Genomic DNA, 12080 nt, shown 5'->3' with positions numbered 1-12080 from the left:
ATGCAGCAATATTGTATTTAAATATCCCTTTTAAAAACTGCATTAACTGAGTTTATATGCTCTGAAGTATAAAATACTTTATTTTAATTCCTTCCCAGGTGGATATTCAACTGAATCAGTGGGTAGAAGCAGTGCCATTGCATTATGATGTATACTTGGAAGAAGATGCAGATAGAGAAGCACTTGAAGAAATTAATTTATACAAGATTCTGTAATGTAAATAAGCAGTGACGCTCAAATTGTGTTGACTTACGGTTTTACTGTTCCTCATTGTGCCCAGTGTGAAAGGAGCAGACATTCATGTCAGAGAATGACTCCAGAAACTGTAGCCATATTGGGTTGTTGTGTATTTTCTGGGCTGTACGGCCATGTTCCAGAAGCATTCTCTCCTGATGTTTCGCTTGCATCTATGGCAGGCATCCTCAGAGGTTGCCAGGAGACGTCAGGAAAGAATGTTTCTGGAGCATGGCCCTACATCCCGGGAAACAAACAAAAACCCAGTGATTCCAGCCATAAAAGCCTTTGATAATACATTGAAGCCATATTTTTGGTTATATAAATTTAAGAGATTAAAAACAAATCTCTTTGGTTCATTTCTTGTGAGAATTGAGAAGTACTGTTGCCTGTGGTTAAAGAACAGGAAATGCAGCATATCTCACCCTCTAAAATAGTTTTCTTCCTTCTTGGTTTAGAATTATTTTCACTTTCCCCTGGTGTATAAACCCACAGCATATAGCACAGGTGACACTGTGTTAATTCTGATTGCTGGTGATACAGTTATCTATTATTGTAGGACATGCATCCTTTGTTCTTCCCCTCCAAATTTAGATAGAGACTGAATGTTGCCAGTAATTTTCCCATCAACTAGTTTCTGCTATCAGATTGCTGAATGTTGGATGAGGAATATAGAAGTATAGCACATCTTTTCTCCATTTAAAGAAAGGTGGGGGTCATGTACTCACATGCAAGAACAGGCAAGCACACATTCCCTAAAGCAGAGAAAATAATAAAGCAGTTCTAATTACTAGAGCTTTCTAAAGGAATGGTGAAGTGATCTGACTTATTTTTCTCACTTTGAATTTATTTTAGATCACCTAAGTTTTCCCATTAAGTCCTTTATTTCCTTCCCTGGTAGCCAAGAAGAAAACAACAGGGTTCCTTCTCCAACCTGGAATGGAAAGAAAGCTGGGTAGAAGGCATATGTGTGAATTTTTATTTATTTATTTATTTATTTATTTGGTAGTTTTTTATACCGGTCTTCTCACCTCCATTCGAGGGACTCGGGCCGGTTTCCAACATCAATATTACAGACCGTCATTAAAACATCATATTTCTAAATCACACTAAAACATTAAAACATTGAAACAATTAAAATGGAAGAAATACAATCATATGATTACAATGGTCAGTCGTCATTATTCGTCGTCATCCATCCATATCACAGGATCATGGCTCATTCGTTGAATGCCAATCCCCAAAGCCAGGTTTTCACCTGTTTCCTGAACGTTAAGATCGAAGGGGCAGTTCTGATCTCCAGTGGAAGGGAGTTCCAGAGTCGAGGGGCCACCACCGAGAAGGCCCTGATTCTCGTCCCCACTAGCCTTTAAAAAAAAGGATTGTTACCTGTAATCTGAAAAAAAGGTCTCTAGTTAATGTTGTTCAGTTTCAATATTGTTTTTTTCTGGATAATTAATAATCAAGTATGCACCAATATTTGTAAGTCCATGACATTTTTAACCTGCCCCAAATCGGATGAAGCACTCCTATTGTTTACACCTATTTCAGGTTTTGAGAATTCTATATACCAGATTTTTGAAGAGCATTGAAAACAGCGTTGGGACTTGTGTGTGTGTGGGGGGGGGGTGTCTCGAGTGGGGTGTCAGAGGGGCCACCAAAGACCATCGGAAAACACAGTCTTTTCTGTTGGTCATAGGGGTTGTGTGTGGGAAGTTTGGCCCAGTTCTATCATTGATGGGGTTCAGAATGCACTTTGTAGATGAACTATAAATCCCACCAACTACAACTCCCAAATGTCAAGGTCTATTTTCCCCAAACTCCACCAGTGTTCACATTTGGGCATATTCGTGCCAAGTTTGGTCCAGAGCCTTCATTGTTTGAATCCACAGTGTTCTCTGTATGTAGGTGAACTATAACTCCAAAACTCAAGGTCAATGCCCATCAAACCATTCCATTATTTTCTGTTGGTCATGGGAGTTCTGTGTGCCAAGTTTGGTTCAATTCCATCATTGGTGAAGTTCTGAATGCGCCTTGATTGTAGGTGAACTATAAATCCTAGCATCTACAACTCCCAAATGACAAAATCAAACCCCTCCCCCCCCAATCCCACTAGTATTCAAATTTGGGCGTATCGGGTATTTGTGCCAAATTTGGTCCAGTGAATGGAAATGCATCTTGCATATCAGATATTTACATTATGATTCATAACAGCAGCAAAATTACAGTTATGAAGTAGCAACAAAAATAATTCTATACTTAAGGTTCACCACAACATGAGGAACTGTATAAAGGGGTCACAACATTAGGAAGGTTGAGAAACACGGATTTAAAAGCAAATGAGGTTAAACCAGATTGTGCTGGTCTAAGCATTCTAAATGTAAAGATTAAAGCATTCTTAATGTCATATATTTGAATTTCAGCCAAGTTTTCAAACTTTATTGTAGTAAATAAAAGTGGGCTTATCTTTTCTTTTTGTGGTTCTTAAAACCTATGTTTGTTGTTCATTCGTTCAGTCGTTTCCGACTCTTCGTGACTTCATAGACCAGTCCACGCCAGAGCTCACTGTCGGCCGTCACCACCCCCAACTCCTTCAGGGTCAATCTTCACTTCAAGGATACCATCCTATGTATGCTTCCTAAAACAGCTGTTTCTGTTTTCTCCTGCTCCCATCAATGCTTTCTGCAAGTTGTCTATACATCAAATTAGATGTAATCTCCATCACCAGAAAAATAAAAAGGAACAGTTTAAATCCTTCCTAAAGTCAAAGTATGGGTACTTCCTACCAGAGAGGTCTCTTGCTCTACCAATTAAAGACATTGTGCAGCTGTTCCAGCTTTTTTCTTAACAGCTGTTCTCTAATAAGACAGAAAAAACTGGATGAATACAGGAGGACTGCAAATTGAAGATAACATTGGCTGGACTGAACCTCCTGTAACATTCCATGAATGAGGCCTTGTTGTTGTACAGTCAGACCCTTGTGTGAAAGCAAAATATGCTTCCTTGTGAACTTTGGAACTATTTTCAAATGTACAGTAAGATGACATACTTGATTTAAATGTAAAGAGACATTTTAGTCTTCTCAAAGCATTGGCAGCTTAATATATGCCTATACATTCCACTTGTTTGAGGCCCAGCTGAGGACCCAGCTTCTCTCTGTCATGTATATTACCTACTGTCAAATGTGATACTTCAACTCACAAACAAAAAACACGTTTAAATATCAGAGATTGTTGGGATGCCAGATCCCATCTTCTAGTCTTTTCCTGCAACCTATATCCCTATCATTTTTGCCACTTCTTTTTTTTTTAAAAAAAAAAATCAGATACAGTTCAAATAGTATCAGGATTATCAACACAAGTAGTTATTTATTCGCAATTTTGTAAGAATAGAGTTGATTTGTTACTAATTCATGAGACTTAATTTGAAAGTTTGAGACAAAAGACATAAATTGAAATATGTTAAAAAGTTTATTTAAGTGTATTTATTTTAATTGTATAACCTGACACAGTACTATTCAATTGGTTTTTAAATTGTATTCACTTTGTTTTAAATGGAAACTAAAGTGTTCAATTGTTAGCCGCCTTAAGTCCCCAGAGGGTGTAAATAAAGTGGGGTGTAAATAAAGTGAAGAAGAGAAAGAGGAGGAGGAGGAGGAGGAAACAACTGGTTAAATCCTATTCAACACCAGCAAAGCAAAACACCCATTGGCTCCTTCATAGGCCCAAGTGCAGTTCAGCTGGTATTTCTGGCATTTTTGGCACCTTGTGGCTTAATATGTGGCACTTTTGTGGCCCCAGCCATTGAACAACAGTTGTAAACACGTTGCCGTAGGAGATCTGGGGTGCAACATAAATGAGAACATGCAACTGAGGGTTGTGCAAACGTTGTGCCCCATTGGATCCAGGCTCAACTAAGCAGCTCTTGAAACCTAGATGTACATCAATTCATTCTGAAAAAGGCACACAATGTGGACAAAAAAAATAGTATGTTGGATTTACTCATCTGAAGACAGTATTTGTATGCACAGTGGACCTATCTGTGTGTTACCTCTTGCAGCCACATCTGACCAAGATATTTCTTCAAAGAAGAATCTCTCTCTATGCAGCTAGCTAACTATATATATATATAGAGAGAGAGAGAGATTGCACACTTCTCAATTTTTTTCAATGGTATTGAACACAGAAATTAAGGTTGTTTGATGTGTATTCTTTGTACAGCATTTGCTTTATTTTACTAAGAAAAGACAGAAGCGTCAATAAATACAACTAACATGTTGCAGTGCTTTATTGTTTTTATTCTCTAAAAGACACACCCAAAACAGAAATCTGGTGCAGCTGTGAAGTCCAGTTCTACCAGTATTTCTTCTGTTTATTAGTATTACCACTAGGTGGCATTCACAATATTGAAGGTACTCTAAGCTTTTAAAATGAACAGCTAGCCTTTGGTTTTAAAAGTGCAATACACAGGTTTGCAGCAAAAAAAAATCCTTTTCAGTATTATTGTAGTTTTTAAAGTATTTTGGGGGTGTCAAATTTGAAAAACAGTAAAATGTTGGGACCACACGTTTCATTACTAATTTCAGTTGTATCTTACACCAAAGAAATGTCAAAGCAAGTTATGAAAAAAAAGGTACATGATGAAGCAAATTTGAGATGATTTTTAGCTTTAGAATGCCAAATTACTATTAAATACTTCACAAAATATTTTATGAACTTCAGTTTTTCAGGCATTTTTTTTTTTTGTGTCAGGAGTAACTTGAGAAACTGCAAGTTGCTTCTGGCATGAGAGAATTGGCCATCTGCAAGGACATTGCCCAGGGGACACTCAGATGTTTTACCATCCTATGAGAGGTTTCTCTCATTAAATGGGTCTAAAAAACCCTCAAGATTCGGTAAACTTTGAAAAAAGGCAGTATTTTTAACTCAAAACATTGAACATGATGGTGCATTTCTTTGAGCAAGAATACAGTATGTATGGCAGAGACTATTGTGAAACTTCAAGGAAATAATACTGGATGATGAAATACTATTCAATTCAACAGCTGAAAATCAGGACATGGGGCCAAGTAACTTCAGAGCATGGTTGAAGTAGCAAAAAGACATTAATGAGCCTTGACTATTTTTTGGACTTTTAATTCAATTGGTAGCAGCTGAGGCAAGCTAAGAACAAAGGGAGAAAGTGGAAGGAAAACAGAAACATTTTTAAAGCAGTTGAAAAAGTGGGACAATAGGATTTATTGGGACTGCCTCTGCTGAAACAGGGCGGTTGCAAAATATACATTGGGAACTTATTTTCTAACATGATAGAAGAAAGGTCCACACCGTCTTGGTTTTCCCAAGAGTGTCTAAAGATTAATAAAGAATGGCTAGTCATAATAGAGATACTCTCCAACATATCCTAAAGGCACCAGATTTTGTTTGATCTTGGAAGCCAAGCAGGGTCAGTGTTATTACTTGGATGAGGTGCTGTAGGCTATATTTCAGTGGAAGGAACTGGCAAAACTACTTCTGAGTATTTGTTGCCTAAGAAAATCCTATGAAATTCATGGGGTTGCCATGAGTCAACAGGCAACTTGAAGGACTACATACTCATGTGTCTGCATATCTACCTTGTCACATCAAGGGAGCATTCAGTGCAGCTACTTGGGAGTATGAGTGCAGTTATACTCATGATCTGCTTGTGCACTTCCCTAAAGGAACCCAACGCTGGACTAAATCGGTCTTTGACCCTATTTGTTAGGAACAGAACTAAATAACTGGTGGAAATCTCTTGTCTATGAAGCAAATTCCTAAGGCTTTTCCTCTGTGGGTGGGAAAGATGTCGGAGTTTTTGTACTTTTGAGTTGAGACAGGGAAATTACCTGATTGTTTAAGGGGAGTTGGCAAAATCAGTTGGGTTGGGGAAAAATCTATGGTCTTCAGACACCTGGTGTAAAATTAGTAGTTGTATTGTCTGCCTTAGAAAACTGCTTACTCACCAAGTGTCTGCTTATATTGTTGCATAATGTAATTATAATTTACACAGGTGCCCCGGGCCCTCTCAAACCAAGTGCAAGCCTATAAATTAACAGATATTATAAGTCCCTCAATATTTAATGAAAGTGAAATCTTAGAGTGCAGATACTGATTCTTACCACCCCACGAGGTGTGCAGTTAATAGAATATTCATTTATTATTATCAACATAGAATTCTGTTAAAGATTCTACAGTCGGATTAAAAGTAGAAGTAATGTTTTCCTAGTCACTATATTTGCACTTTTCTGTAGCTGTTTGAGATACAAATGATTCTTTCTCTTAGTCCAGTGTTTCTCAACCTTCCTAATGCCATGACCCCTTAATGCAGTTCCTCATGTTATGGTGACCCCAAACGTAAAATTATTTTTGTTTATTTATTTATTTACTTATTTACTATATTTTTATACAGCCTATCTCAGCCCATGGGCGGTTTTGTTGCTGTTTCATAACTGCAACTTTACTATTGTATTTACTATTTACATAATGTAAATACCTGATATGCAGGATATATTTTCATTCACTGGACCAAATTTGGCACATAAATCCAATACACCTGGTGGGGTTGGGGAAGATTGATTTTATCATTTGGGAATTGCTGGGATTTATAATTAATCTACAATTAAAGAGCCTTCTGAACTTCACCAATGATGGAATTGAACCAAACTTGGCACACAGAACTCCCATGACATTGGTTTGGTGGTCACTGACCTTGAGTTTTGGAATTGTAGTTCATCTACATCCAAAGAGCACTGTGGACTCAAACAATGATAGATCTGGACCAAACTTGGCACAAGTCCTCAATATGCCCAAATATGAACACTGGTAGAGTTTGGGAAAAATAAACCTTGACATTTGGGAGTCATATTTGGAGTTCTCCTACAATCAAAGAACATTCTGAATCCCACCAGTGATAGAATTGGGCCAAACTTCCCACACAGAACTCCCAAGCCTTGAAGGGACTCACTGGCACGAGCCTCCCTCCAGTCTCACATGCTCTCCCTCGCCCCGCACATGCATACCATGTTGCCATGTGTCAAGCACACCTGCTCTCCTCTCCTGCCTAGAGTCTCAGAAACAGCCGTCCCCTTAGCTGAGAGGCCAGCCAATCACAGCAGAAGGAAGGCTTTTGGTGGGAGGATTCGCCATCTGGTTCCAAAAAGGAAGAGAAGGGTAGACAGAGAGATCTTCAGCCTTCTCTGCCAAAGGGATTCCTAAGACTATCAAAAATACATGTTTCCTGATGGTCTTTGGCGACCCCTCAGAAAGCCCCTTCGCAACCCCCCCCCCTGGGGTCCCAACCCCCAGGTTGAGAAATACTGTCTTAGACTGATGTTACTACACATTTTTATAAATCGGGGATGTTGGATCCTCAGACTCCTGACCCTTCAAAACAAACAAGTTATTCAGCCATTTTCTATCAGTATAATAGACGGCTTGAAGCTGGTGCTGAATAGGGTAGATTAAAACAAACTAGTATGAGATTTGCAGTAGATCAATGACCATTTCTAATACTCAGTTGTTTTAGCAAAATGATCCATACCACAGTTATATAATTGAAATATGCTTAAGTAGATTTTTTAACTGACTGTAATCGGTGGATGAGTTCTCAGTAAAATACAAAATAGGTTATCCAAGACAAACATCTGCTCCCTCCTGTCCCAAGGCAAACTTATAATGGAAATTTGCACATCCCTCAATTAGAAGATCAGTCATTCTGGAGAAAGTGTCAAAAAAGGGAATATACAGAAAGTGTTGGGATATATGTGATATATGTTAACTATATGGGAAGTACAAAAAAACCCACAAATAGACGTGAGTAGAACCTGTCATGATTTGAATAAGCACGCTAGAATGCCAAGCCTAGAAATTTTGGGTTGCTGTGAATTTTCCCATGCTGACAGGGGATTCTAGATGTTGAGATCCATTAATATTTGATTAGAACTAGTTTAGGTGTTTCAATTTGTTCCTTGGTTGGCTTGGGGCATAGAAATTAGATAGAAATTACTTGAAATTACTGTGGTCTTGAAATGATAGAATCTGTGGTTCAAGAAGGCATAGATGATCTGGTTTGAAAGACACACATAACTGATCCTATATGCATGCTCCCAGAATAAAAGTGATTAATGCAATGATGTCAGGGCATAGGGAAGCAGCTTCCATACTTTTTAGATCACATGAGAAAGTAGCCCTTTAAAATCTCAGGCTCTGTGTTTTTTGTTGTGTTTGGTCGCAGTGATTTTCATTGTATTCAATAATGGTGTTTCTAGCCATGGAATTTCCACAATGACCCACCTCTCTTAACATATTGTAAGCAGCTATCCATAGCCAAAGGCATTTCTTTGTGAATTTAGAATGAGGCCACTCCAAGATTTTTCCTTGGGAAATCTTTCTTGGTTCCATGGAGTACTACTGGTCTCTAGAATTGTATTTATGTCCTTTCAAAATATGTAAATTCACTTGACCACCTGCCTATAGGCACTCTACTACAGCACAGAACATTTTTGTATTTAAGGGTTCTACAAGCAACTAAATGGATCATGTGCCTTGGAATTAACGTTTATGGTAAACTGATTGGCACAGCTATTTTTGTTGGATTGTATTTATTATTATTATTATTATTATTATTATTATTATTATTATTCTGCCACTTGTGGTTTTTAATAGTATCCATAATGAGTAAAGCACATCTTTATGCATTTAATTAATGCATCCTTTTCTAATAAAGATATTTTAGTTAAATTATATAGGTAAATTATATTTTAGCTTGTGTATGATATGTGTGCTTTTAGCTTTATCTGCTTTAACGTTTGTAAACCACTTTAAGTCCCAGGGATAGGGGAAATGTGGCATATACATACATAAAAAGAATCCTGATGCAGGTGCTAGGACATTTAAATCCTGCATGCTGAGTTTCTTTTTAAAAAAGGGATTATTGGGTTGGTGGGAGTAATGTATATGCTCTGCTTGGTTAAACTGAGAGTATGGGATTCTCAGTGAAGGAGGCCTTGACTCCACATGCTTCACATCAGAACATTATCAAAATAAGAAATATATATGAATGTGAACTAACTTTATTTCAATTTTTTTTCTCCATACCAGAGGGGTGAGAAAAGGACATTTGGCATTCCCATATGATGCTTTAGACTTGTTTGGAACCTTTCATATACATATTTTTGCTTCAGGGATGTTTTGCTCTACTGTACATTGGGCAGGACATGTGCCTGGTTTGTCATGGGAGAAAATGTTTATATACTCATGTAGAATAGGCCTCATGTAGAAGTCAAGGGCAGGCTTGGGAGTAAACATTATGTATTTTGACACAAATCGCAGATAAGTCATGGGCCATTCTGTCCATGGTTGCTGCTGCCTTTTTCCCACCTGAGCATTCAGAAAGGCATTTAAAATACTATAGTAAAATGAGTAGATAGGATGGGTGTTTCTTTAAGGTTCTTCCGAGATGGACAAAACTGTCACTTTTAGCTACTCCATTCAGAAAGGGGATTTTCCTTTTTTATCAGAGTTAAGTTATATTACACTTCCATTGATTCATGGATATGTTGGCCCATGTTTTTTGGGTAGATTTTTAATTAATATTTAGAGACTTATATGTGTGTATGTACAAGTAAAAGATATTTGCACCCACATGTTTCAAGTAATATCCACATGTCAGTTGTCAGAAACAGTAATACTTAATTTGAATTCTGCTAGTGTAATGTGAAGCAAGAAGATCCATATAAATATGTTGTGCCATAAGCTTTAAGTGTCTTCAATCCATTTGGTCAGACATACAAAGTAATCTTAGGGCCCTTCCACACAGCCATATAACCCAGAATATCAAGACAGATAATCCACAATATCTGCTTTGAACTGCGTTATCTCCACTTTGGCAGAAAAAGTGAAATGCAAAGATACAGAATGGGTGACGCCTGGCTCGAGAGCAGTACGTGTGAAAAAGATCTTGGAGTCCTCGTGGACAACAAGTTAAACATGAGCCAACAATGTGATGTGGCGGCAAAAAAAGCCAATGGGATTTTGGCCTGCATCAATAGGAGCATAGTGTCTAGATCTAAGGAAGTAATGCTACCCCTCTATTCTGCTTTGGTTAGACCACATCTGGAATATTGTGTCCAATTCTGGGCACCACAATTCAAGAGAGATATTGACAAGCTGGAATGTGTCCAGAGGAGGGCGACTAAAATGATCAAGGGACTGGAGAACAAGCCCTATGAGGAGTGGCTTAGGGAACTGGGCATGTTTAGCCTGAAGAAGAGAAGGCTGAGAGGAGATATGATAGCCATGTATAAATATGTGAGAGGAAGCCACAGGGAGGAGGGAGCAAGCTTGTTTTCTGCTTCCTTGGAGACTAGGACGCGGAACAATGGCTTCAAACTACAAGAGAGGAGATTCCATCTGAACATTAGGAAGAACTTCCTGACTGTGAGAGCTGTTCAGCAGTGGAACTCTCTGCCCCGGAGTGTGGTGGAGGCTCCTTCTTTGGAAGCTTTTAAGCAGAGGCTGGATGGCCATTTGTCAGGGGTGATTTGAATGCAATATTCCTGCTTCTTGGCAGGGGGTTGGACTGGATGGCCCATGAGGTCTCTTCCAACTCTTTGATTCTATGATTCTATCTGAGTCCACACTGCCATATATCCCAGTTCAAAGCAGATAATGTAGGATTTTATACAGCTTTGTGAAAGGGGCCTTAGTGAACAGGGCCATAACCACCCTGATTAGATCTTCCTTTCATGTTAACAGCAGTGCCACACCCATCCTGATTAGATTTTCCATTCATATCACCATTATTTGATCTCATTGTTTGCTTGTTTGGTTTACTTGATTGCTTTAAAAAACAACAACACTAAAGTGCGGAGTTATATATCCTTTGAATAGTGATACCAAATAGACAAGTCAAGTGATATAAAACTCTTTTATTTATTTATTTATTATATTTATATCCTGTCCTTCTCAATCCCAAAGGGGACTCAGAGCAGCTTTACATTCGGCAGCAATTCAATGCCATCAACAGACAATAGAAATTAGACATGTAAATTTAAGCCAAAATTAAAAGCAATATAAACATTAAAAACACATTTTAAAATAACGTGAACTGAGGACATAGTCAAGGCCATTCTGGTTGTTATTGCACAAAATTCTACTTCACTTATTGCACAGTGCTATGGGCCAAAGGCTTGGTCCCAGAGTCAAGCTTTTACTTGCTTCCTGAAGGTCAGGAGTGAGGGGGCTAACCTTTTGCTAGGAAGGGGTTCCATAGCCAAGGGGCCACCACTGAGAAGCCCCTGTCCCTCATCCCCACCAACTGCATCTGCAAATGAGGTGGGACTGAGAGCAGGCCTCCCCAGACGATCTTAATCTCTGAGATGACTGCTATCATTGTGGGTTTATTTATTAGATATTTCATGATTTCAATAGCACAATAAAAATAATGTGCCTTCTTCGTTGACATTTAGTTTAATCACTACTTAAATATAGGGATTTAAATTGTTGGAGGCAACATACTATACTGTGCCATGCTATTGTTCTAATTGAAGGACAAGAGTTCTTTTGCTAAGTTCTTGAATAGCCGTTTAGTAGGTGTTTCTTTAGGGCATGATTATCTTAAAGCAGACCTGCACAACCTGTAGCTGTCCAGGTGTTTTAGGTTTCAATTCCCAGAATTCCTGACCACTGAACAAGCTGGCTAGGGCTTCTGACAGTTGGAGCCCCAGACACCTGGAGGGCAGGCCTGCCCTTAAGGCACTGGATCATGTTTGACCTTGGAAGCTAAGCAAGGTCAGACTTTGTTAATACTTGGGAGACTGAATACCTGGT

The 12080-nt window shown here is 38.5% G+C and overlaps 1 protein-coding gene across 1 annotated transcript in view; it reads left to right on the top strand.

The window, feature by feature from the left end:
* Positions 1-1043, top strand: part of LOC132765094 (uncharacterized) — a 28159-nt gene extending 27116 nt beyond the window's left edge. Inside the window, exon 8 of the mRNA XM_060759270.2 lies at positions 99-1043. Coding sequence (XP_060615253.2) covers positions 99-215 — 117 coding nt within the window. The 3' untranslated portion in view covers positions 216-1043. The remainder of the gene's footprint in view (positions 1-98) is intronic.
* Positions 1044-12080: the final 11037 nt, after the last annotated feature.

The sequence above is a fragment of the Anolis sagrei genome, chromosome 1 (genome assembly GCF_037176765.1).
Source record: "Anolis sagrei isolate rAnoSag1 chromosome 1, rAnoSag1.mat, whole genome shotgun sequence".
Classification (NCBI taxonomy): domain Eukaryota; kingdom Metazoa; phylum Chordata; class Lepidosauria; order Squamata; family Dactyloidae; genus Anolis; species Anolis sagrei.
This window is presented reverse-complemented; position numbering and strand designations above follow the sequence as displayed.